This window comes from Argopecten irradians, chromosome 2 (genome assembly GCF_041381155.1).
Source record: "Argopecten irradians isolate NY chromosome 2, Ai_NY, whole genome shotgun sequence".
In the NCBI taxonomy this organism is placed as follows: Eukaryota; Metazoa; Mollusca; class Bivalvia; order Pectinida; family Pectinidae; genus Argopecten; species Argopecten irradians.
This window is the reverse complement of record NC_091135.1, coordinates 72,034,806-72,062,038: the sequence shown is the minus strand read 5'-3', so window position 1 is coordinate 72,062,038 and position 27,233 is coordinate 72,034,806. Positions and strand designations below refer to the sequence as shown.

General features: G+C 36.0%; 1 protein-coding gene and 1 long non-coding RNA gene across 5 annotated transcripts; one reads left to right on the top strand and one right to left on the bottom strand.

Moving 5' to 3' along the window:
- The first annotated feature begins 4,185 nt into the window (after positions 1 to 4,185).
- LOC138316378 (uncharacterized) lies at positions 4,186 to 13,478 on the top strand. 4 transcript variants are annotated; one of them, XM_069258078.1, is made up of 12 exons: positions 4,187 to 6,867; positions 7,300 to 7,352; positions 7,608 to 7,698; positions 7,934 to 8,030; positions 8,161 to 8,243; positions 8,969 to 9,091; positions 10,769 to 10,819; positions 11,195 to 11,292; positions 11,474 to 11,613; positions 11,727 to 11,839; positions 12,232 to 12,383; positions 12,504 to 13,477. In XM_069258078.1, exons 2-12 carry the CDS (start codon positions 7,337 to 7,339, stop codon positions 12,710 to 12,712), a joined length of 1,173 nt encoding a protein of 390 aa, XP_069114179.1. In that variant the 5' UTR covers positions 4,187 to 6,867; positions 7,300 to 7,336; the 3' UTR covers positions 12,713 to 13,477. The 4 variants fall into 4 exon arrangements, with proteins under 4 accessions (XP_069114180.1, XP_069114179.1, XP_069114178.1 ...); XM_069258079.1 differs by having other exon boundaries at positions 4,186 to 7,352; positions 7,937 to 8,030; positions 12,504 to 13,478; XM_069258077.1 differs by having other exon boundaries at positions 4,188 to 7,352.
- A 936-nt stretch (positions 13,479 to 14,414) lies between these two features.
- On the bottom strand, positions 14,415 to 21,288 carry LOC138316376 (uncharacterized). Its single transcript, XR_011207647.1, has 2 exons — positions 19,645 to 21,288; positions 14,415 to 15,277 (listed from the first exon to the last, which is right to left on the bottom strand). It is a non-coding gene; the product is annotated as an uncharacterized lncRNA (long non-coding RNA).
- Positions 21,289 to 27,233: the final 5,945 nt, after the last annotated feature.

Genomic DNA, 27,233 nt, shown 5'->3' with positions numbered 1-27,233 from the left:
CTGTTGGCCAAAAATCTTTGGAGTTTGGGCCTCCAATACATCTCTCGAAAAAATAATTACAAATGGAGAGTCTCTTGATTTTGACAACATGGTTTCTCTGTTGTCTATAAGTTTCCCAGTTTTCTGCAGTTCTAAACTTCCTGTACTTATTATAAAGCATACGCTTTTTGTATATAGCTTTTCTTAAAGTACTGTTAAAAAATGGAGGCTTATTTACATTAGGCTTCTTCTCTTTCACTGGATATGTTCATCAATAACATCTTTAAGTAAACATTCATGAGCCCAGTAAACATCATCAGCATCATCAAAAGTGAAGGCCACATTGAAGGGTATATTGCCTATATCATAGTTAAAACTTGCCTCATCAAAGTTTTTATATCTACGAAATTTGTATTTTTCCTTTTGGATTCTAGGAGCTGTACCCTTAATGACTATGCCTACATAGTTGTGCCAATCACTTATGCCTGTAGTGAAATTAAGGGGGTTGAAACATAACTTAGGCTGGTTTGTCAAAATGACATCCAAAAGAGATGGGTCACAGTCTTTTACAAAACAAGTAGGGGCATTAATTTTGTAGCTCAGATCAAAAACATCACATAAATCAGACAGGGGTTTCCCTCTAGTAGGGTTAGTTAGATCAAAGTTGAGGTCTCCTAAAATAAGAATATTATCATATTTAGTGGATATTTGGTCTAAACCTCTAGTTGCACTGTCCTCAAAAAGTCTGTGACATGCTTTACTATATCCCAACTGAGAAGCCCAATATCGTCATAAGAAATTTAGCGACAACGCCTGGTGAGGCTTGTGACGCGTCCGTGACTAAATCAAAGGTAGAGGCACTGTTGCAGGAGTTAAAACTGTCAAATGTAAATGTTATTTCCGCGGAACGTAAACCTTGTTTCCAAAACAAACCGGGTATCATCTTATCCACTCTGGGTAGTGAAGATGAGAGATAATCTGTCCTCGATACAAAGGCTACGCTCGGTTCATCAGTGCGGTTCAGTGACGTATTCATTGAAAAGGAAAAAACAATTTCTGAGCGTATAACTGAAGCCAATGCACGTGTTCTACTACGCGAAATAGGCAAGGAAAACTACTACCATGTAAAAGGAGGACGTATTGTGAGAAAAGAGTTCTCTACCTCATTGCAACTTTTGGAATGAGGTCCACCTCATTGCAACTTTTGGAAGTCTTGGATAAATGGACTGAGGCTATAGATCAAGGATTCAGCGTTGACTGTGTGTACATAGATTACCAGAAGGCTTTTGACACAGTGCCACACAGGCGCTTAGCCAACAAGCTACGAGCCTATAAATTCTCCAACCAAGTAATAAAATGGATTACAAACTTTTTAGAAGGAAGAATACAGCACGTCTCAATAAATAATATAAACTCTGAATGGACAAACGTATCGTCAGGAATTCCACAAGGTTCAGTTCTTGGCCCTCTACTGTTTGTGATTTTCGTGAATGATCTCCCTGAAACAGTTAATTCGGACATGTACCTGTTCGCAGATGACACCAAAATTTTCAAGGTAATTAAAAATAGCGAGGACGAAGAAATTCTACAAAAAGATCTGATTACGATGGGAACCTGGAGTGATACTTGGCTATTAAGAATGCACCCTGAAAAGTGCAAACATATGCACATAGGTAAACAACAAAGGCGTACAGTGGAAACACCAGCAACATATAAACTTCTTGGAAACGACCTTGCACGTACGGATAAGGAGAAAGATATTGGAGTAATAATCGACCCAGAACTAACATTTGAATATCACATAAGCGAAAAGATCAAGAAGGCGAACCAGATATTCGGTCTTTTGAGAAGAACCTTCCATTTTATGGACAAGAAATCATTCATGCTGTTATACAAAAGTCTAGTTAGGACACAACTTGACTACGCAAGCGCGGTGTGGGCTCCATACAAAATCAAGGACATCGATAGACTCGAAGCGGTGCAGCGCAGAGCTACTAAAAGTCTTCCAGGAATGAACAACCTATCATATCCAGAAAGACTGAAAATATTCCCGCAGCATTCCAGAACATTGTTACGGAGTAACAGCTTCACCATCAGAACAGTAAAGATGTGGAACAGTTTACCAGAAGATGTTGTTTCAGCACCAAACATTAACTGCTTCAAAAATAGACTTGATACTAATTGGAAAAACGAAGACGTAATTTTCAACTACAGGGCTACCATAACCGGAAAATGAACAGTATATGTTAAAACATGACATTTTCGAGTCCGGTAAAGAGGAACAATAGTTCCTGTACTGGAAATTATCTATATATCTATATATATATCTATATCTACACGGCATCGATTTAACAGAAGCGTAAGTTCAGCCAGAAATTACGCTACAGCAGCCCGTAGTAATCACCGTACACAAAGTAACGTAAACAACCCCAAACAAGGTCATAGTAAATACCGCGGTTCAAGGTCAAGTGACTACGACAACCAATCAGCTTATGAATACAGCACGTCATCTGCAAGCCGTTGTTCCATTGGACATAAAGACCGACCACGTGATGAAACACGCCGTAGTGATAGGTCTGAATATCGAGGCCGTGGCGCCAAGGGCTATACACAACACGAACAGCACGTGTATGACAAATACTCGCGTCACAACAAACACGGACAAACGCGCAAACAAGACAGGTACGAGTCAGCAAGTCAATCAGACACATATACATATAGCAGGCGGGGAGTACCGAGGTACACACAATAGGATTCACTCCGAGTTTGTTTTTGGAACGTAGGCGGATGGTCCACACGTGATATTGACAATAAAACGTTTCGTGAGTCTGTCCTTAAAGTAAGAGACTGTGATATCATAGGTGTCTCTGAAACTTTTCTCCGCAATGATGACAAGATATTAAATCAAAAGTGAAAGCTGGTGTGGGAGATTTATACAGCATACCAGATGACAAGAGCTCTCTTAAGGTTTCACAGGATAAACAAAAGGCGGATGTGCTAGCAACATTTTTCAGTCAAGTATTTGTAACTGAGCAAAGCGAAGATATACCTAGAATTAGAAACATAACAGTAACTGAGGACATGATACCTCTCCAAGTCAACAGACAGCAAGTACACAACTATCTTTCAAAACTTAAAACAGAGAAATCACCCGGACTGGATGAACTTCACCCTCACTACTTAAGAAACACAGCAAATTCTATAAGCATACCGCTAACAATCCTATTCAATCAGTCACTGACCACCGGAGATCTACCACTTGATTGGAAAAATGCTAGAGTCTGCGCCATATACAAAAAGGTGACAGATGTGAAGCTGGAAATTACCGCCCGGTCAGTCTAACCTCAGTTGTATGTAAAATAGTGGAAACCATAATAAGGGAGCACATAACGAAACACATGAGGACCAACAAGTATTTTTCTACAAAACAGTACGGCTTCATATCAGGAAGGTCTACTTCTCTACAACTACTTGAAGTTTTAGATAAATGGACACATGCACTGGACAATGGTCATGCTATTGATTGCATATACATGGATTACAAGAAGGCCTTCGACACGGTCCCTCACCAACATCTCCTCAATAAACTAGGCGCATATAACTTCTCAAGTCAACTTATCACTTGGATTTCAAACTTTCTTATAGGAAGGCATCAAAAAGTCACAGTTAACGGGGAAGATTCAGAGTGGACAAAAGTCACTTCTGGAATACCACAAGGTTCAGTACTCGGACCACTTCTCTTTGTCATCTTCATTAATGAGCTCCCTAATCTAGTAAACTCTGAGATATATCTTCTTGCAGACGACACAAAAATTTTCAAAGTAATTTCCAACGAAGAAGATAGGAAAATCCTGCAAAACGATTTGGATACCATGAGCAAATGGAGTGAAGATTGATTATTAAAAATGCACCCGGACAAATGTAAACATATGCATATTGGAAAGTCTACAAATACAAACCACCATTACAACTTAATGAATAAACAACTGCTGACTACAACAAGTGAGAAAGATATTGGAGTAACTATAGCATCAGATTTAAGTTTTGAAAACCATATCAGCAACAAAGTAAAAAAAGCCAATTCAATGGTTGGTATGTTACGTAGAACATTTCATTTTATGGACACAAAGTTATTTATACCATTATACAAATCACTTGTCAGGTCCCAGCTAGATTACGCAAGTTCAATCTGGTATCCATACAAACAAAAAGTTCAATTTGGTATCCATACAAAAACAAGGAAATCGACCTGATAGAAAGAGTTCAACGACGGGCCACCAGATGCCTGCCCGGACTACAGAAATTGCCATACGAGGAAAGGCTGAAAAAACTGAAATTGCCCAGTCTATCATACCGGCGTATGCGTGGGGACATGATTGAGGTGTTCAAAATGATTTCTGGATTATATGATAAAGACTGCTGTAACTGTATAAGGTTATGGTCAGATGTGGCCCCCAAACATAGTGCTAGAGGAAATTCAAAAAAACTCTACCCCCTACATTCAACATCAACATTGAGGAAAAACTATTTTACTGTGCGAACTGTCAGAATTTGGAACTCTCTTCCAGAATCTGTTATATCATCACCTCATATAAACTGTTTTAAAAAATAATTTAGACAAATTCTGGGAAAACCAAGACCTACTCTATAATTATAGAGCAGAGTTGTCATTATGAACTGTGTTAACAATATAAACATGAACACCTTGACATTATCAACATGGAAATCGAACATTTCTTAAAAACTCAACTAACGAAACTTTATAGATTATTACCTGCAATGCTACATGTACATTATATACTGTATCATGTATGTATTTATTGTATGATTATGAGTCCAGTGTAGAGGACCTCAATCCTGTACTGGAAAATAAACTTAACTTAAACTTAACTTAACTTAACTTAACTATATACGTTGAGGGATATAATTTTATAGGACAAAATAGACAAAATCTTCATCATAATGCCAAACGTGGATCAGGCGGTATCGGCGTCCTATACAAGGAAGTATTGTCTCAATTTTATACCATTGAAATAACAGACGAATCTACAGAAGGTATACTGTGGGTAACTTTTTGCAATAAACAAACTAAAGATAAACTATTGGTATGTGTATGTTACATATTGATCCTGCGAACTATTTTTATACTCTACTTGGTCAAATATATCTTTATCAGAAGAATGGTTATGTCTGCATCGGAGGGGATTTTAACGCGAGATGTGGGGAGGAATCGGATTACATAGAAGGAGTCGATAGTGTGCCCACCAGAGACATCCTAGATAATTGTAAAAACAGTTTTGGTGACTATTTTATAGATTTGTGTACTGCTGCAAACTTTTGTGTTTTAAATGGTAGATTCAAGCAGAATGAAAACAATTTCACATGTATATCACAGAAAGGGAAGTCGGTCGTCGATTATATATTAGTACCGTACGAACAATTAAGTCGGTTTACAGAATTTAAAGTAGTAACTATGAGTGAGGTCGTCTCGCAGTTACATGGAGCACCAAACTGTCTACCGGATCACTCGATTTTGGAATGTGTATATAAATTACCTACGTGTGTTATCTCTAGCACTGTGGTACCGGATACCGAAAACGTTTTAAAACATAAATACAATGTGAAAAATATAGGTAACTTCTTAATAGACGAAGCAAGTATCAAGGCTGTGAAAAACACGATCTCTAATATTGAAAAATCAATCTCGGACCAACGAAAAGTCAACGAGGTATACAAAAACTTCACGGATTTTTTATACACTGAAATGGAACGCGCCTCTATGAAAGTAAATCCATCGATCAATCACAAAAAATCAAACAAATCGTTTTGTAAACCCTTCTGGAACGAGGAGCTACAGAAACAGTGGGACAATGTTTGTGAAAACGAAAAAGCATGGCTAGGATTTACTGGAATTGGAAACCAAAAGCGCGCGCTCAAGGATACATACTGCAGGGAAAGGAAGATGTTCGACAAGCTACTTCGCAAATATAAACGTAACTATCAACTAAAGTAACAACAAATTATGGCAAGGAAACTTGAAAGCAATAATTCACGTGATTTTTGGCGGGAAATTGGCAAGATTGGTATACAAAATGAAAGGAAGCATCTAATTCCTATGGAGGTTGTGGACGACAACGGTAATATACGTGATGATATTCCAAGTGTTTTAAACAGGTGGAAAATGGATTACTGCGATTTGTATAATGACATCAGTGACGAGGTCTCCACGGAGGGGTCTACATCACATGACAACTATTACATAGAACGCGACACGAGCAGCCTTAATCTACGATGGCCGAGGTGAGCCACGTACTCACAACCATAAGTTGGATATAGTTGTACATACAAACTTGACATAGTTAAGAATTTACTTGTCGACTCACGCATATAAGTAGTGTAGTTGTAGACAGCTGATTTTTTACAAAGTTACTTGTCGACACACACATATAAGTAGTGTAGTTGTAGACAGCTGATTTTTTACAAAGTTACTTGTCGACACACACATATAAGTAGTGTAGTTGTAGACAGCTGATTTTTTACAAAGTTACTTGTCGACACACACATATAAGTAGTGTAGTTGTAGACATTTAAAACTTGAAAACGTTACTTGTTGGCACACACATATAAAGTACATGTAGTGTAGTTGTAGACATTTAAAACTTGTCATAGTTACTTGTCGACACACACATATAAGTGATATTGTGTTTCCCACGATACTTGTAATTCATTTGTTTTACTTGATAACCTACTGACCTTTTCCTAGTGGACTAAATTCAAGAATGTAGCCTATTCATTTTAAAAAGGAACGGGTTAGGAGTCCGTCGTATCCTTGTTAGATTAGTCATTGGTTATCTAAGGTTGCAGCTAGCGTTTGAAACTATATTTGAGGTAAGCATTCATCTTATTTTTGTCCTTTGTATTCAGTCATATCTATCTCGCAGTCACACAACACCTCCCTTGTTAATTACTATATTTTGTGTTCTTCTTGACACGGTTTCATGCATGCTTTGAAAATGGATAACGATATAATCTGCCATCTAGAAAGTGTTAGTTATAGTTAATCTAAGCAACATTAATCTCACATTTACAAATAACTCAAAGGTGTGGTATACTAACCAGATGTTCTATTAGATACTATATTGAATGTATGTCAAATAGTGATTAATATTACTTGATTTATTAAAACAATATATTCCCTGTTGTGTAACTGTTTAGCTCAGTATCGATTAATTAATCTCAATAAAACGTATGAATACTTAGTAAATGTCAACGAAAGGGCCAAATTTCTTACTGCTATTTGTATCATTCATTTTATTGCAGACATGTGATCGGTTTTGCATCCTCTTTTCAAAGAGAGATGGATTATGATATGGGTAAGTCTACCAGTGCGAAATAGTTTAAATTTACATGCCATACATCTTTCTTGTTTAGTTGAAGTCTTCATGAACAGTTTTTCACTCGTCAGTTTCATATCGATGAATTGTATATTTTAGATTATCGTTGGCAGCAGTGGTATGCATGTGCATACGTTTAATTGAAGATAAGTACTTGACGTGTTGTCGCAATAAACCTTCAGTTAAAATCTGACGTATAATACAGTAAATTGTGAATAGTTTCCATTTTTTCAGTTAATAGGACACTCTGTGAGTATGCAAGGAACAATTACTCTTACTTTGAAATGTCATCTATGCTTCAAAAAGATTTCAACATCACACTGAGGTAAAACTGACCATCATACATTTCTTTTTATGAAAAAATACATTAGAATTACATTTAAAACTGAATGTTCATTGTATCTAGTGTTTTTCGCATTTAAACAAAAAATATCGAAATTGATTGAATTTAATTTAGATGATAATATACTAAAAAGAATGTGATACTTAAAGATGAAGGAAACATTACTGATGTTGTTTTAAAGAAACTCTATCATACAAGTTTTCTCTTTATTTTACAGCAGAAATGCCATTTGCAAACGTCTAAAAAGATGTGGAATTGCAAGCAGGAAAGGACCAACAATGCATTCTGAAATTGAAATAAAGTCTAAAATACAGGTAATATTTATGCGGATGTGTTGATATAGGTTCATTTTTGTTAATTGGTATATACTCAGAAATCGATTTGCAGGAATACAGATCAAGACACAGTAAATATAAGATAAGGAATATTGAGTTTTATCTGCAGGATGCATTACCACGTATGCCGACGACCATTGGTTACAGATTCATGACTGACTATCTTCGAAGGGAAGGGATGCATGTTCGAAGGTAAAAAAAGTTTCATGTTTTCCTTGTAATGAGGGGTGGCTGGCCGTTTCCGTGTAAACAACCACTTCTCTGAAACTTTGAATGGCACTCATATTCCATTGGTAGCATCCTTATCGGGTGGAATTCGAAATTGATCAAATACCCCAAGGACGTATTCACTTATAAATCCTTGAATACCGTTAAAACTAGAAAATAAGACGCGGCTTATTTTCTTTAATAGTAAGAGATTACAAGCTTATTTTCAAGTACCGTTTTATTTTCGAATAAGACGGTACTTGAAAATGGCTAACTTTCGAGAGTGGTTTAGTGGTAATCAGTTATGGTACAGTATGGTTTATTTAAGAGGTTTTTATTTATATATTCATTTGAGTTAACTCCCTTACTTTCCCTTTTTGTTACAGAAAAATGTCAATATCTTTAACAAGATTTATGGCAAAGAAAATGCAAACAACTTAACATATTGTACCAATGTACGGATTAAGTTTAGGGTTATAAGATCATGTTCAGATATCGCTGTCACTAAAATAAATTAAGATCAGTATTGCTTCAGCGATTCTCGGACTGCTTGTTTCACTGCTGTCATCCCAATGATATGTGGTTTGATCAATTGAAATTAAGAGATTGTTTATGAAAATAACTAAATAAATCCTGTGAGCTGAGGACTTCTTGTCTATTCGATAAAGATGTATAAATATATAGTTCTGTTTATGCTAATTTCATATTAGGGATACCGTAATGAAGATTATGAGAGAAACGGATAAAGAAGGCGTCGATGCTCGCCGCCGTCGAAGAATTAAACGTAAAGTGTACATGAGCATGGGTCCAAATCATGTTTGGCATATGGATGGGTAAGTTGGTTACAGCTTTCATCGTGAATATTGATTGGTTTGAAATATTTTAGCCAAATTATTTAATTTTTCACTCTTTTTCTGAAAACGTGTTCCTAGAATTAATATCAAATATAACTTACAAATAGGAAATAGTACTATAGTATGTTACCAAATAATATCACCTTTATTCTATTGGTTAAAATCCACGCTCGTTAATGCGATATATATACCATAATTCCACATGTTGATATCAGCTAGGATGATATCACCTCCCCTAAAAAGTTTGGGTATTGACTGTTGGACGGTAAAAATGCAAAAGCTTATGGTGACGTCAATTACGACACAATCGGGAATCAGAGATAATTCCAACATTCAAATTTCTTTCGTGTTATCAGACATGTTTGCCATATTAGTTGGTAGGAGTTTTGGAATTTTGCATTCGCACTGTAAGTCTAAGAGAAATTTACTGGTTTATTTGTTGTTTTATCTTAGAACCAAACCAACATTTTATTTATATAGTAACGTGACGAGGAGGGAATACAACAATTCACATAAGTTCTATTTACAAATTTATTTACATTATATACATAAGTCTCAATCCACATAATCAAGCTAGCCCTAAACAGTACGGGAGACAGCCCCAAACTCCTTTTCAAACTCTCAATGTTCTTAATGCTAAAACTCTCCAAACTATCCTACTTGTTCCTTATATAACCTTATAGTCCCTTATACCCAGAACTCTATCTAAGCTAGACCTAAACTAAAATAAGGAGGGGGCATTTTATAAACGGAATGGCCCGTATCTGAGAGAGTGGACCTAAATCTCATAAATCTCTACTTGACCGGGGAAGGGGGGAGGGGGACATTTAGATACAGAGTGCTCGTGGTGTTCTGGGATACAGTCTAGGTTTCAGAGCTAAATTTCATTAATCACTCCAAGCCCCAGAGAGCACTGATAGCCCAGCAACTTTTATCTGCTGCGTACCTAATTTATTGTAACTGTCCCCTAACACCCATCCCCTCCCTTATTGGACACTAATGATATAGGAATATAGTTCTACAGATTATATGCTAATTACTACATACTAATGACTATTAACTACGAATTCTACAATATCAGTTTCACAATTGTAAGACTTGTTATGATTCTAACTATAGTATTTTCTGATTATTTCAGAAATAAGAAAAAACAAACTTATGATTAAAAATTTATAACATGAACATTTAGATATCACACCTCTGATCAGCCCTTGGTCATTTAGCGCTCTGGCCAATATCTGGACACCCAGGCTGAAAAGGGGTATGCTATGTAATAATCTCTAAATATATGATGTCTTATAGAAGTTCCAATGCAAGTCAAGCATAAAACTTGCCTTGCTATATTTAGAAAACACTACGTATCACAAAGAGGCGAAATATGGAAAGATAATAGATAATGGTCATTGCAGGCCGGCTTCATTTGATCCATCAACTTTTGATCGAAAACATCCATACATGTAATTATATGGTACTTGTCAAAAGTTAGTCGCCATGGAATCCTCAAACATGGTACTTTCTTCAATCCTCAATCTTTTTTACTTTTTATTTATCACTTTCGCATGAAAACGAGAACCGTTTTATTTACTTTTTATTGTTTATAATATTATTTGTGTTCATAAGTCGTGTTTTCATGCAATATTTCCCCCATTTCTTTAGGTATGACAAACTAAAACCATATGGATTTCCAATTCACGGATGCATAGATGGGTAAGTGAATGCAAGAGAAAATATGCAATATCTAATTTACTATATAACACTATATTACGCCAAGTCGGAATGGAAATTCATTACGGGTAATTATCGGTAATTGATTTGTTGGTTCTTGCTTCATTACCGTTTTAAATTTATAGTCGTTCCACCACATTTGCATTCTAAGAGGGTTTTTGTAAAATTCATCTTTACAACAGTATAAACACGGAAGCCGAGAGTGAAAAACTATGATGACTATTCATATAAATGCAAAAATATATATTATGACTATGTAACGTCGATAACAAACAAAATGTTATAGTCGTGTGTGTTTTGTCAAGATTAGTAGAAATTGTTTCATTCTATATAATGATTTCATTCTTCTTATTTTAGGTTTTCTAGAAGAATTTTATGGCTTGCTGTTGCTTATACCAATAATGATCCGCGAGTGGTCGCCCAGAACTTCCTGACGTGTGTTAAGAAATTGAAAGGTTCGTCAATAAAGTTAGCGTTTATTCCAGAACATCAAGCATTGGTATTATAAGGAAATTCATTTTAAACTAACATTTAGTACCCGTATCCTATATGATTTGACATTTCTCCCTTTACACTTATTTTTTTTTTGATTTGTTTTGTTGTAAAGATAAAAACACTAAATTTTCCATCAAATAGGGTGTCCATTGGTTGTACAAGCCGATCCAGGCACAGAGAACACGCACATTGGTGCAATTCAGTGTACATTACGCCATGAAGCTACAGACTGTTTCCAAGGGATATCTAGCTTTCGTGTAGTGAAATCGACTCTTAATCAGGTAATATAATTTGAAACATATGAAAGAAGAAGCAGAGTGGATAATATTTAAAATTCAAAAGAAAATTTATATATAATATTTTAGCGTTAAAAGATCACTTCCCTATATTTCAGCGAATTGAAGCTTGGTGGAGTACGTTCCGGCGACAAAGAAGTGACTGGTGGATTCAGTTCTTCAAAGATCTTGCTGCAATGGACTTGTTTCGTAAAAACAACGATTTTGACCTGTAAGTATGACAACTAAGATTATATATTAAACAAATAAAAAAGAATAAAGTGTTAATATTTTTAAAAATATTAACACTTTATGGAGGAATGTTTTTGTGTATTTATGCTTACATACTACTATGGTGAAGATGTTGTTCACAGAAAAGGCTCCAGTACTATCCATCAACCAGTGCCTTTATACTATTGACATTAAGAAGGAGAGTAGAATTTAAACAGAAAACATGATATTCACTCTGCTTCTGCGAATGAACCATGAAATGTATCTCCTTTTTATAAGAATTATACAGTATTGGATATGTCTGAAACGTCATACGTTGTGCAAATTAAGTTTTTTATGTGATGAAACAAGTTTTGAAAGTTATTTTATCATGCTATTATTTATTCGTGTTAGGTATTCCATCCGTTTTTGCTTCATGCCACTTCTGCAGAGAGAACTTGATGACCTTGTGGTACAATGGAACAGTCATTACATTGCGCAAAGTCGACAAGCAACATGTCCAGGAGGTCGACCAGATATTCTATTTCAACTTCCAAATTTGCAAGGTAATTGGTGTGTAAATAAAGGATTTTGTTTATAATTCAGGACAGTTTTCAGTTGTTCTGATTTTTTATTAGATGTGTGGTATTCATTATCCATCTTTACATCATACTTTCTATTTGCAGGTGCTACAAATTGTCTTCAATACCTCACACAAGAAGATGCTGACTTTGTTGATGCTATGGCGTTCCCAGTAACGTGCAGGTCGGGTTCGGATATGTTTGACTCGTTCGCCTCAAGCATATTTGAGAGGCATCAGTGGGGCGACGCTTCTAACCCGGATGACGCCTTGCTCCAATATACAACATTGAAGCAATTTGAAAATATGCATTGAAGCTGTAATGTTGTATAACGATGACCATAACCTTACCTTCATCATTCTGTTTTAAGTGTATCATTCATATCTAAGAAAAAATGCTGACACTGTGCCTCTACACATTTATGTGTTTTCTAACTAACAGGTTACCGGATGAATCATTGCAATTGGAATGTCTAAGTTACATCTAGATATGTATTCTACTTATCTTTTGATGTCATTTAATTGTCATTTATTTGTATATAAAAATAATTTGAAAGCAGATTTCTATGAAAATCGCAAATCTCTTAATTGATGATGTAATGGAAATAAAACGATATTACCAAATTAATTATCGCTTCTTGTAAATCTCTTGATGTATATTTTAATATAGGTATTTCGTGATGTTAGACATATTTTCTTTTTATTTCAAGACTGTAAGATACCGGGCTACTACAGACGGTCTATTTCTACCCCATCGGATAGAGATATATGCACTTCCGGTGAGGGTAAGATTTCTCTGTCTTACCCAGGGCAAAACAGCCTGCACGAGTAGAACATGTTCACGTGATAAACCGAAAGTTGTAAAACGTCATATGAAAGTATATATGAACCGGTGCAGTCCAATTGGACAATAGATATCACATTCGAACTCGAGCTCCACGCGCGTTCTAAACTTTGACCTAATGATCATTGCAATCGGAATTCCACCTACCTTCACATATTTCGTTGATGTGTACCAGGTAAATAGACTGATTTATCTGAGTTTCATAAATTTTATTAAGTATTTCTATGACGGTGAATATTTCAAAATAATTTGGATTCTTGCTTGTCACAGGGCATTAAGTTTAACAACGGTTTTCACAAAGTAAAATGAAGATATCCAAGTTGATTTATTGATTTTTTTTGTATTTGCAGTTTTAAACATATTGTAGCGTTCCGCAGGGAGCAGGCAATACAACAATTCGCAGGAGTTTTATGTTTATTAACAATATAAACATTAGTCACAATTCACATTAAATATAGCTGTATCCTTAAGTCCTAAAACAGTAACTCCTCTTCAAACTCTATACTCTCCAACTCTAAACTATCCGGCTCGCTAAAAACTTCAAACTATAAACTACCTACCAAAAACTCCCAACTCAAAACTAACAATCCCGCTAAAAACTTCTGAACCCCGAACTATCTTACTTGCTCCTTATATACCCCTATACCTAGAACTTTATCTAAACTAGACCTAAAATAGACTTAAACTTTTTAAGTAGGGAGGGGGGCATTTTAGATACCGAATGCCCGAATGTCCGGTTCTCAGAGAGTGGACCTAAATCCCATAAATCTCTACTTGGCCAAGGTGAGGAGGACATTTAGATACAGAGAGCTCGGGGTACTAAAACTCATTAATCACTCCCAGCCCCAGAGATCACTGCTAGCACAGCAACCTTTATCTGCCGCGTACCTAATTGTATCTGTCCCCTAACACCCATTCCCTCTCTTATTGGACACTAATGATATAAGAATATAGTTCTACAATTTATACGCTAATTACCACACACTCATGATTATTAACTAAGAATTCTACAATATTTTGGGAAATTACAGGGACAGAAAAAAATAATTCCCTACCAAGACAGTAGGACAGATAATCTCTACCCTCTGGCACTTTTTACTAATTAACAATTCGTGTCACGGACTATAGCAACGGTGCGTTCGCTAAGCTAAACAATGACACATTGACAAAATCAATAGGCAAATCTTTATTGAAAAATTACATTGAGTATGTAAAAATGTCTTTCTGCAAAAATGTTTAAAACAAATGTTTAACTCCTAACTACAATAATTATTGAATAAAAGGGGAAGTTAATGTTCGGCACAAAATTTGGGGATAACCCATTTTAATCTGTTCAAGGACTGTAAAAAATAAATAACTTGTTACTCAAAACACAAAAAAGAAGAAATATAAGTTAATTATGTGGTGCACGATATTTATTCTGATTTTGTCGATCATATTCAATAGAGAAATCAACGAAATGCTACATTTATCATTTGGAACCCGTTTAATCCATGATTTGAAATATATAATTTTGAAGATTGACTATTATTTTGTAACTGCAACGTACGAACCTATGTTGTTTTCTATAAATTATACATCTACGTTTTAGCTAATAAACATGGATAACAGCATTCAGTAGAGCTAGTGTGCTCCTCTACCAACCACATTATCACTTTTTATCAATTTTCCCGTTTTAATGTAATGCACTCTCTCTGAAAAACGTAACTGGATATGCTATACAAAAACAAGTAAGCACGATCTGCAATTGCATAATCACGTAAGATCAAGTCACTTCTTGGTCACTTCAGCAGGGTTGAGGGTATGAAAACTTCATTGATAGCCAAAATACTCACTAAGAAATGCCATATCAAAAAGTTCAGTGTTTAGGTTTGTCAATGGCAATGAAAGTTTATTTGTACATGTATTGGCCATAGGCAGTGCAATCGCCGAGAATTCGATTGTTGGCTGCATGGAAAATCCCAGCGTTGGTTCTTCCTCGCTTCCGGTACAGAAACGAAGAATTTTCTCCATGGTAACGTTTCCACGTCTTCCAGCTGAAATGAAAAAAAACAACATTAGAATGGTTTTGTAGTCATCATAATGCCCGACAACCAGAAAATGACATTCTGACTTCTAATGAAATTTGTTTGCAATAATTCCCCCAACGGTACTCCTTACACACATGACATCTTCAACAACAAGTAACCAATCAACACACGTAGATGTGGCCAACCAATCAAAGTGAACAGATTATGGTTAACCATGTGAAATCCTAACAACATGGCAGACATAGCGACCGATTATAATAGCTATCATGGGATGGATGGTAGCAATGCAATAAAAGGAAATGCGGGGTGCATGTTTTTGGCTTTTGGCGATAGCCGAAGCCTATAGCCGTACTGGGCATCGAAAGTCGTGTTTTGTGGCAGATTTTCCAATAAAAGTATAACGTGTAGAATTTTGTGCATTTGACAAGTGATAGTAATGCGTGCGTCTTAGTACACATCAACTTTTGAACAATGCTTTTGAAGTATTAAACTATAAAGGAACACTTTGGAAAACCACTATAATTTAATATTACTACAGAAATCTGCAGCCGAGTGTAAACATGATACAGGGGTGGGAGGAGGGGGAGCTAGCCGACCGCTGGCCCGGCCGGCTATCTTGTTACTGCTGATGTGTGTCGCATACCTTTACCTAACAAAATACGGGCAACTGTCACAGAATTTGTTTTATATAGGACCTACGTTGTATGTGTGTACTAACAGTTACAGGTACCATTTACTTTATTTACATTTTATCAGACCACATGTAATTGATAGCATAACCCTTAGCAATGATATGGAAGGGAATTGTTCCCTATTCAGAACCAATTTTAAAAATCTACCAGATCCTATAAACAAATTGATTTTGTTCATTGATATAATAAATTCGCCATTTTTAAAAACACAATGAACATTTCAGCAAATCACACAATTCATAATCCTACATGTATGATACAGATATGGTAAGATCCTAATGTAGGTTTAACATTGTACAGTGGAACCTCATTAATCCGGTCTCCATTAATCCGTTCCCCGCGGTTTTTGGCTCACCGTGATAGCCGTACTAAAAAACATTTTCTAGTTTTGTGTAGACGTTTTCTGCAAAAGTTTGGTATGTTATATTAGTTATATTTATGTGATTGAAGATGTGTATAAACTCTAAACACTAAGTAAATCTGCATTTGAGTTTAAAACATGATACGGGGATGGGAGGCGAAGGGAGCTAATAGACAGCTGGCCCGGCCGGCTATCTTGTTACAGGTCGTATCATTTAAGTTTTCGGTATATAACGCGACCCATTTGTATGTCAACTTTAATGATAATAATAAAGCAGGGTCATATATCACTAATTAAAAGTGGCAGGAAAAATGAAGTGCACAAGTGTATTTCAAATTAGGTAATCAAATGTGTTGGTCGTGTTAAAAACATCTATCTATCTCATTTTATTGTTTAAACAAAACTCATATAAACTATATGTAACATGAGTAATCATTGTATGTACTCTAGTATTTTCACCATATATAGGCCTAGTTTAAGCATCTTGTTTCAGCCGAGAGCCGCGTGACCTTTTGCCTCTTTTTAGACAAAACATATACAGTACGTTCGTGTTGTGCTCCTCTTTATAGTACTATTTTACTGAAACATGCCGCTAGAGACACAGAACGCCCAACCCCCTCCCTTTTGAAGCTGAGCACTAAGCATGTACCGACAATATTAACAATTTTACAGTGTTTTCGATATTCAATTTTCAATTCATAAAAAATGTTTATGCCATAACTATGCATGTTTCAAAATGGAAAAACCATTTGATAAATTCCATAGCAGTTGGTTATCATTTATGTTTACACACTCCAGTGTGTTAACACCTACAGCGCCTCTGATTGGTCAATTCCAAGATCTCTTGATTCCGATTGGCTCTCAACTTCGGGCTACTTTTCATAGCGCATTTTCTTTTAAATAGCATTGTATTTACTGTTTAACAGGTAGTTGCTTATTCAAAGTATCAAACAATAGAATATTGGCTGTCTGTTTAGGCACTATATTTTATGGCGGAAAGATATCACTTCACAATGTATGGTGGTAAGTTTCCCTGAACGAAGACGAGAAAATGGTCACCACAGGATAAATATAGAGCTAAAATTATGGGATAAATAAGTTCCCCAACGCGTGACTGTTGTTTATCATGTTTATTTAAACTCTCGTTAGTGAATTTTCAATTTTTTAAAAGACACTCGCTAAAGTTCGTGTCTTTTCAAAATTTGAAAATTAACTAACTCGAGATTGATAAACAGGAAAAACAACAGTCACTTGATGTGGAACCTCTACATAATGCGCATATATTGCAGTGTTCAATCCTATTACATTATGAAAATTTATTGAAAACGCGTGTTCACGCGGATGGAGTATTTGGCCTAAAAAGCAGTTTTAATTGACATTGACTACATACATTCTTCTTATAGCACACTGACACACTAGAGGTTGTGCTATATAAATTGCCAATGCGCTGCAAATTCTATCATATTACTGCGAAGCACTGCCAGTCGCCCTGCCGGGACATTATCAAAACACATTGTTTTCACGAGCAGAGAGGTAGGAGGTCATTGGCCTAGTTAAACTGTGAATTAAAGTAAGTGAAGAGGAACATTTAGACGATTTAGACGAGCATGAAAGGCCTAAGGGTCATCTATTTGTAACAGGGTACAGGATTTACAATAAATTTATTACCTGCCTCTGCCAGAGATCGAACTCGGGACCTCTGGATTACTAGTCTGACGCTCAACCGATCGAGCTAAAGAGAAGTTCTCTCTAGCCGAGCGATATATTACGGCTAGTATTGACCAGGGTTACATACTCCCCCTCCAGGAAACAACTCGTCCGCGAGTTTCCAGGGGTCACAACAATTTCTTTGCAGGTATCGTGAAGCACCATTCCCGAGTCCCTACATGGGCGCCAATGTAACAGGGTACAGGATTTACAATAAATTTATTACCTGCCTCTGCCAGGGATCGAACTCGGGACCTCTGGATTACTAGTCTGACGCTCAACCGATCGAGCTAAAGAGAAGTTCTCTCTAGCCGAGCGATATATTGCGGCTAGTATTGACCAGGGTTACATATTCATACACAGATCTAAACTAAAAAGTTTATGAAGCTTTGAATTAATCAAATGAAGAACAGAAGATCATTATCAAAAACAAGGATTCAATTTTGGAAGGTTTTAGCATAAATGTAATTGATTTTGAAATACATTGTCTATGGACGTGGGCTCATTCAGGCACAGGAAATATATGCATTGTCGTCTTATCTCTTTTATTATTACAATGCAGATGTAAACACAGTAAGATTGCGTAAAGTTTGTTTTCTTATGTATTTTGTGCAGTTCTTAAGAGTTTAAAGAATTAAGAATGTTTGGCCTTGTTTATTAATTCCTCTGATCGTATATTAAAATATTAAAAATTATGAACTTTTGTGCTGGTGAATATGATGCGATATGAACTGGAAAAGGTAGATTTACCTCGGTCAAAATCATTTTTACAGTTCATAATAAAGAACGCAAACATTTAAAAACTTATTTATTCACTGTTTTACATGTTGGTATCGTTCATCTACAATATGTCATTAAGAATGGTTACTTCCCTCACAATACAATCCGTTAACGAATACATAGTCCGTATACAATTTATTTTATTATCTTATTTAAAAGGAACAAGAGGCCTAGAGGCCCTTGTCGCTCACTGGGTTACTGCACATGTAATTATGAATGATACTAGCTATTCAAATATTAGTAATATCGGTTACTCAGTTTCAAATACAAGCTCGGCCAAACTGGCTAATTTTAGCACCGCCCCTTATGCCCAAAGAGAGCAAAAACCAACAATTAGTAAAATTAGAATCTCTGCCTTTTAAGTATTCTACTCGCTATGCATTGACCTCTTTTGGCCCCGCTCAACAGTGTACAGTTGGAGTCTGACTAGACTGGACACCAGACCCTAAGTTGTTGAAAACACTTTCTCAGCAGAGTTCGTCTAGATTACCCCCTAGCTTGAAAACTGGAATCAGATAAGTTTTAGTAAAGATACAAGTAACCAAGCCACTTTAGTGATTTTATTTTCAATATTCTAGAGACTGATAGCCAGTCTAGGATTCTACCTGTCATATTTGGTTTAATATCAACGAGGGGTTATGAACGAGAAGTCGATTGTTGATAGACAGACGGACGAACGGACGACGACCGCTACGGTTTTGCAATAAGCTCACCCCAATTAGTTAGTCGGACCAGGTGACCAGATACAAACTATAAACAGGTGCTTCTAATTATGAACGCAAGGTCATAAAGCCAAGATAAGAATCTATAGAAAAGACAAAAAATGTACTCACGTAAGTCTTCAATTGTCAATAGCCCATCTTCTCCGATTGGAAATAGAATGACAGTGTCGTCCTTTTCATCAGAGCACTTTATTCGGATGGCAGACCTATAAATAGTATAATCACTAACCTTTCAGCAAATACAATCCGAGAGATTTAACAAAGACAAATCTGATATCGAAAATTTCAAAAATACTCACATTTTCAGCCAAATCCTTTCCTTTACAAAACTTCAGAGAAAATAACACGGTGTGAGATTCCTACAGCCAACATATACCATACACCCAACATAAATCTTAAAGATAACGTGGATACGCGTTTACAGGTACGGAGACGAAACGAGTTGATGCTACGAGAAACTAGGTGATAAATGTAACCCATTACAAAAAGGTCTATAGGTTACCACATATTAATCAATTATTTTGGGAAACAACAGCATTATTTATATACGTGTGACGACAAGAAACTTTATAAAAATTCAGTTGTCTACAACTGCACTACTTATATGATGTGTCGACAAGTAACTATGACAAGTTTTAAATGTCTATATTTACATATGCCCCTATATAGTCAACGGGAGGGGAGTTGCGTTCAAATTAGCGTAAACGCAACGACGTATGAATACAAACCCAGAGTAGGATCGGACTACTTCTAGCTCACGCTTCGGTAAATTTGCGTCATATGATAATCTAAATAAGCTTTAATTATTTGATATACATTTTTCCTTTTCACAGATGACAGATTTGTTTTGAATTAATAATAAACCAAAAAAAAAAAAAAACCTTTTTCGTTCTTCTATTTGTCTCAAGACTGATCCTTAGGCGGCACAGACAATATTATGCTCGTCAGTACTCGGTTGACAGTAGTAGGTTAGTGTAAACAAAGTTTCTTCGTTGTCGGGTTTCAAAATAACAATAAAGAGTTGTTATTAAATCCAATTAAATATGTATTTGATATCAAAACAGAATATGTGTTCAGGAATTGTAACGGTAATAAACAACAAAATGAATCGCTTGTCGGGGCTACAACCGGGGCTTTCCTCAGGAATGTTCGGGGAATTCCAAAATTACGTCAGTCACACACCATGCAAACAAATGTCTATCATCCGTGCAATAAAATAAAAGTCATAACTATGAATAATTAAGACTATATCACGTTCGTAAACCGATACATACATGACAAACACTCAGCAGCTCAACGGTCATACCATTAACAGGCTATGTCACAGTACTTTCCTCAGTTGAAAATCAAATATGGCGGCTCGCTCCACTTCGGACCGCGTCACTACCCTGACAACGATACATACCGGTAGTCGTTCCGCCCCAGTTATCTCAATTTTTATTCGAAATTGACATTATTGATATATGATCAAATTGAAAAAAAAAAATACAACATATTTTAAAAATAATTGAAAGGTGTCATTGTTATATTTCAAATCAAACTGCAGCTATAACATTCAACAATCGGAACTATATCTTCGGTCATCCTGACTACCGTAGTTACCTAGCTTAGCAATCAACATCATTTTAAATTTAACCACGAACATGTAAAAAAAGACTAATTTATGTAAATATATAGATTGAACAGTGTTTTGATTGCGTTAAAGGTGGTATGAACGCAATGGGATACAGACATATTCTACATGTAGCGCTAACGCGCTACATTGAATATGTCTGTATCCCATTGCGTTCATACCACCTTTAACGCAATTAAAACACTGTTCAATCTCTATATAACTACACTACTTTATATGTGTGTGTCGACAAGTCACTTTGACAAGTTTTAAATGTCTACAACTACACTACTTATATGTGTGTGTCGACAAGTAACTTTGTAAAAAATCAGCTGTCTACAACTACACTACTTATATGTGTGTGTCGACAAGTAACTTTGTAAAAAATCAGCTGTCTACAACTACACTACTTATATGTGTGTGTCGACAAGTAAATTCTTAACTATGTCAAGTTTGTATGTACAACTATATCCAACTTATGGTTGTGAGTACGTGGCTCACCTCGGCCATCGTATTAATCAGCCCATCACCTATAAGGAAGTTGATGATGCAGTCTCGCGCGCAAAACAAAACAAGGCCGCAGGAGTTGACGGCATTCCATATGAAGCTCTAAAAAACGACGCAAGCAAGAGAATGTTATTCGATATTATCAGTACCTGTTTTATAAATGGAATTGTACCAGATGATTGGAAAAGGGGCATGGTTAACCCTATAATTAAACCGAAATCAACAAACCCCCGAGTACCTCTCTCATACCGTGGGATCACGTTACTTTCAACCCCATATAAAATATACTGTGACGTGCTGAATACTCGTCTGTCTAAATGGCTAGAATCAAATAATTTAATTGAAGATGAACAGAACGGATTTCGGAGGAATAGAGGATGTCAAGATCATATATATGTACTGTATTCTATTATTAATAATCGGAAACGCTCCAATCAATCTACATATGCCTGTTTTATAGACTTGAAAAAAGCGTTCGACACCACAGGGGGCCAACTCAATGAAAATGGATATTGTCATACATTTTTTTTGTATTTGGTGGATGGGCTGATGAGTATATATGACAGTCATGTGATTTTTTTTGCAAAAATACCAGATTTGAATTTTTTTTTAAAAATCGGGATATTTACTATAAAACTGTTTTATAGTAAATATCCCGATTTTTTAATAATTTTTCAAATCTGGTATTTTTGGAAAAAAAATCACATGACTGTCATATAAACTCATCAGTCCATCCACCAAATACAAAAATGAATGACAACATTCATCTTCCTTGAGTTGGCCCCCTGTGTTCGACACGGTGGACCGTGATCTTCTGTGGATTAAACTTAAACGTCTCGGAGTAAACGGGTACATGTTTAACAATGGGGAAAACCTACGTCATCGGAAGTGATATCGGGCACACAAAAACAATGAAAAAACGCCCGCTTCAAGATGAAAATCGGCTGAAATTATGACATAAAAGCATTGCATCTTCTAAACCTATCGTGCGTCAAAGACAGTGTATTGTTAGAGATTCTATGAAGCTATTAAATATGGTCAAACTAGCTCAGATAATGCAAACACCTCGACACAATATTTTTCGACAGCAGGGATATCGGTCACATTTTATTCAATAAAACGTTAAAAGTTGTAAATAAATAAATTTTGCTGTCACAAAACCGTCCCGTTTACTAATATCTAATATATGACTGTTGAAAGAAAATATTTCATTCATTATATCTGCTTGTGGAGAAACATAGAAGGTTCTTAATTAGAAATTATGAAAGTGATATCGGTCACACTTAGAACTTTAGGGGTAACGGTCACATCCAAAGTTGCGAAAACTGAATATTACAGCATTGTACATGTAGTCGTTATTTACGCATTCATGCAACTCCAATGGATACCCCGTCAAAATACTTTTATTGAATTGATCTTTTAAACCCACCATCAGCAAATGGTTGGCGAGCTATAATAGCCTTCCCCCCATCGGTCGTCATCCGTCCGTCTTTTATTTCTGTTATTTCTCTGTAAGTACTGGAGGGGTTTCATATGTAGATCCAGTTATGTATAATATATTTCGGAATCAATCCGAAATCGATTTATTTCGATATCGTTACATGTATTTGCCAGAGAGTATGGAGAGTATGAAGGATCTTTTTCAAATTTCATGTTTAGAAAGTCATCTTTCTTGATTCTAATAGATGGACTTGTTGCTGTGGTTCAAATTCAACATGTGAGCTTCATACTTAATGAACCTTTCTCAGTGGCTTAGGAAGATGAAACGTAATGGGGGGGGGGGGGTCAAAGGTCCTCAATATTTTGTAAACCCCCCCCCCGCACCTACAGGGGGAGATTAATTCAACACACAACCATTATACTTTATATACTTTTTTCATATATCATTAATATAATCCTTGTACACATTTCTAGAAAGTGGGGTCGCTAAAAGGAAATTAACGAATACGAAAACTGGCCAAATTAGCGTGTGAGCGCCGAAGGCACGAGATTTTGGGGTCTGGGGGTCGACCCCGGGAAAAATATTACGATTTAGAATGGCTGAGATGAGTTTTACAATGTGTTTTTGATGATTTTGCGAGCGCCCGAAAGCGCAAGATTTTGGTGTTTGGGAGGTTCGGGGGTCTTCCCCGGGGAAAAAATATTACGATTTAGAATGGCTAAGATGCGTTTTACGATGCATTTTGATGAATTTGCGAGCGCCCGAAGGCGTGATAAAATTTTTGAGTTTGGGGGGTCCGGGGGTCTCCCCTGGGAAAAAAATTACGATTTTAGAATGGCTGAGATGAGTTTTACTATGTATTTTAATGATTTTAAAGCGTTCTTACCATGGTATTTTTTCGATTTAAAGTAACCTGCATTTAGAAATGATAATTGTGATAATTGTGTCGTCATATCATTGTGCAGCCCTGCTCGATCTGAACATACCGGCTTCACACCATCAGCACATTGTTTTGTAACTCAAAATAATAATGAATTAGTTGTCTTGCTAAGACATATAAACAAAGTAATCTTTTAAGAGACATTCGTTGAAATACAAATGCAGTACGTAGAATCCCTTAATGGACATTTTAGTGTAGTTCATGTGTATTGAATTATTACTATTAAAGGTTTGAACATTATGTGCTTGAACGTTTTAGGAAATGCGCCGCGCAGCGGAAATTTTCTTAGAATGAAGTACAAAAATTGTGCAGGAGGTCCCTTTTTTCTTTCAAATATGCATTTTTAGAACATTTCAGTCGGCGAAAATGGAGGGGGGGGGCAAAAAGACATGTTTGCCCCCCCCCCGTCCTGGGGAACGGGGGGGGGGGCAGTTGCCCCCCCTGCCCCCCCGCTTCCTACGCCCCTGTTTCTGGAATTTTATAAGTACAACATGTATCTCTCTCTTTACTCTTGTTGTGTATAATGCACCAATTGGAAAACGCGGTAGTCGACAACTTGAAGTTCGTTACCATGTAGACATACAAATATCTTGTTCGATATAGACATTTTGATAATCATTTTTAACATAGGATTGTATTTATTAATGCTCATTTTTTGAGACAGATAAGATTACAAAATAATGAATATTTGGCTATCTTGAAATTATTTGACTACCACGGTGCTTTATAGCCTTCATATACATATATTACTTTTTCACTGCAGCCCTAATATGTATACTTACCAAGCGCATTTGACATTCAGGGGTGCATGATCTGCTATCCGCTTATTTTTATGTGATGTCATAATTTTTGTGCCATCGATCACAGAAAATGGCTGTTTCGTCCTTGACGATATTGATTTTTTTCTTTATAGATACAAATATCTTGGGATGTAATCATATAAGTGTTATCAAATGAAAATATATTCATTAAATTGCATTCAGTTGACAATTAGGGGAGTATGAATGCCAACTGGACATCTGTTAATTCAACATGAAGCGCTAAAGATATTGGACCAACATGTTAAATTGTCCGATTTGTAAATCCAATGGTAAACGTCACGATATTTCTTGGCCCTCTTGCATGTTATCAACTGATTTGCTTTTATAATTTGTTTGCATATGATCATTTGTGCTATTGTTCATTTGTGCTATTGTTCTTAAGTTATATTCTAAGTACCTTTTCAATCGTTATTGTGTGTTAAGTCTTTGGAGAAATTATTAGTGAACTGACATGTAGAACTGTACTAACGCTATCAGCTAAAAACCCTCAGTGATCCTGTGTATCATGTATTCACGTATTTCTGTAGCTTATAGATCAGTGTGCTTTTCCTTTTGTTTACATCTTTAAGTTTTATGTAGTTTCTTGTATATTGTCACTGCGAAGTTTTTTTAATTATAATTACTTTAACACAAAAACGTACTTCAAAATAGTACAATTGTACTCCATGGAGATGTAATTTGTCTGCTTGGTAAGGGTTGCCTCAGTTCTACTTTGCTTCAGCAAACATTCCACGCAAAGACAATGCAAGAACAAAGGGTGTGTACAAATACATGTATAGACAAAAACGAAACAATATACAGTGTACGAATAACCAAAGTATTCAGCAAAAAAAAAAAAAAAATAGTTACGATAATAGTTAATGATGTATCATGTATCTCGGTAGTATTTCCTCTTTACCTGAATGATTAGTTAGGGAAAACAACGCTGCAATATTTCAGCAATCTTTACGAAGCGACAAACCATTTCAAAATCTTTGGATGTGACCGTTACCCTGTGAACGACATCCTTTTTAAAAACAACAAACCACCAACTAGGTTATACAGGTATGTCACTTTTGTAGCGGATAAAATGAACGATAGCTACTACTTGAAATATAAGGTATTTTATATCAGTAAATAACAATAAAGTTAAAAAAATACACTTGACATATTTTCGGTGAATAAAATGTGACCAATAGCCACGCTTTGGGAAAAAAGACGGACGGATGATGAGCAATAGACGAAAAGCGATTTCAATAGCTCGTGAACCAATTGCTGATAGGGGGTTAAAAAGTCGTCTTTCAAGATCAGATAAATTCAATAAAAGTATTTTGGCGTCTTATCCACAGTTTTCGTAACTTTGGATGTGACCGTTACCCATAAAGTTCTAAGTGTGACCGATATCACTTTCATAATTTCTAATTAAGCACCGTATATGATTCTCCACTAGCAGATATAATGAATGAAATATTTTCTTCCAACAGTCATATATTACATATTAGTAAACGGGACAGTTTTGTGGCAGCAAAATGTATTTATTTGCAATTTATAACGTTTTAGTGAATAAAATGTGACCGATATCCCTGCTGTCTGAAAATATTGTGTCGAGGTGTTTGCATAATCTGAGCTAGTTTGACGATATCTTATAGTTTCACAGAGTCTCAAACAATACACTGTCTTTGACGCACGATAGGTTTAGAAGATGCATTGCTTTTATGTCATAATTTCAGCCGATTTTCATCTTGAAGCGGGCGTTTTTTCATTGTTTTTGTGTGCCCGATATCACTTCCGATGACGTAGGTTGTCCCCATTGTTTAAGGCGATAAAGTCTCTTTATGATGACGTCAAATGTTGTATTAAAGTAAATCATCATCTCACCGACTGGTTCAGCGTAGGAAGGGGATTAAAACAGGGCTGTTTGGCTTCACCGACACTTTTCTCTGTGTATATTAATGACTTGATCAAAGAACTTCGTGATATCGATAGTGGAATCATTGTAGATGATTTTAACATCTCTTCTCTTTTCTATGCAGACGATATTGTACTACTCGCGTCAACTCCGGACAAACTCCAACGCCTATTTGATCATGTCGGTTCATGGTGTAAAAAATGGAAGCTATCTGTGAACCACAGTAAATTGAACGTAGTTCACTTCCGTCATTCTTCTGTACCTTTAACGAACACCGCTTTCTCTTTGGAAAACACTCCAATTGTCATCAAAGACAAGTATAAATATCTGGGAATCTGGTTTGACCAACATCTTACATGGAACTTCGCCATACAGGAATTAGCTAAATCAGCCAGCCGGGCACTTGGAGTTGTAATAAGTAAATTTATCGCTTGTGGAGGAATGTCATACACTGTATATACCAGACTGTTTGAGTCCTTAGTACAACCAAT

Coding starts and splice junctions, on each gene's coding strand:
- LOC138316378 (XM_069258078.1), top strand. Junction 8,244..8,968: donor GAAGGGATGCATGTTCGAAG/GTAAAAAAAGTT, acceptor ATTTCATATTAG/GGATACCGTAATGAAGATTA. Junction 11,293..11,473: donor GTGTGTTAAGAAATTGAAAG/GTTCGTCAATAA, acceptor TCCATCAAATAG/GGTGTCCATTGGTTGTACAA.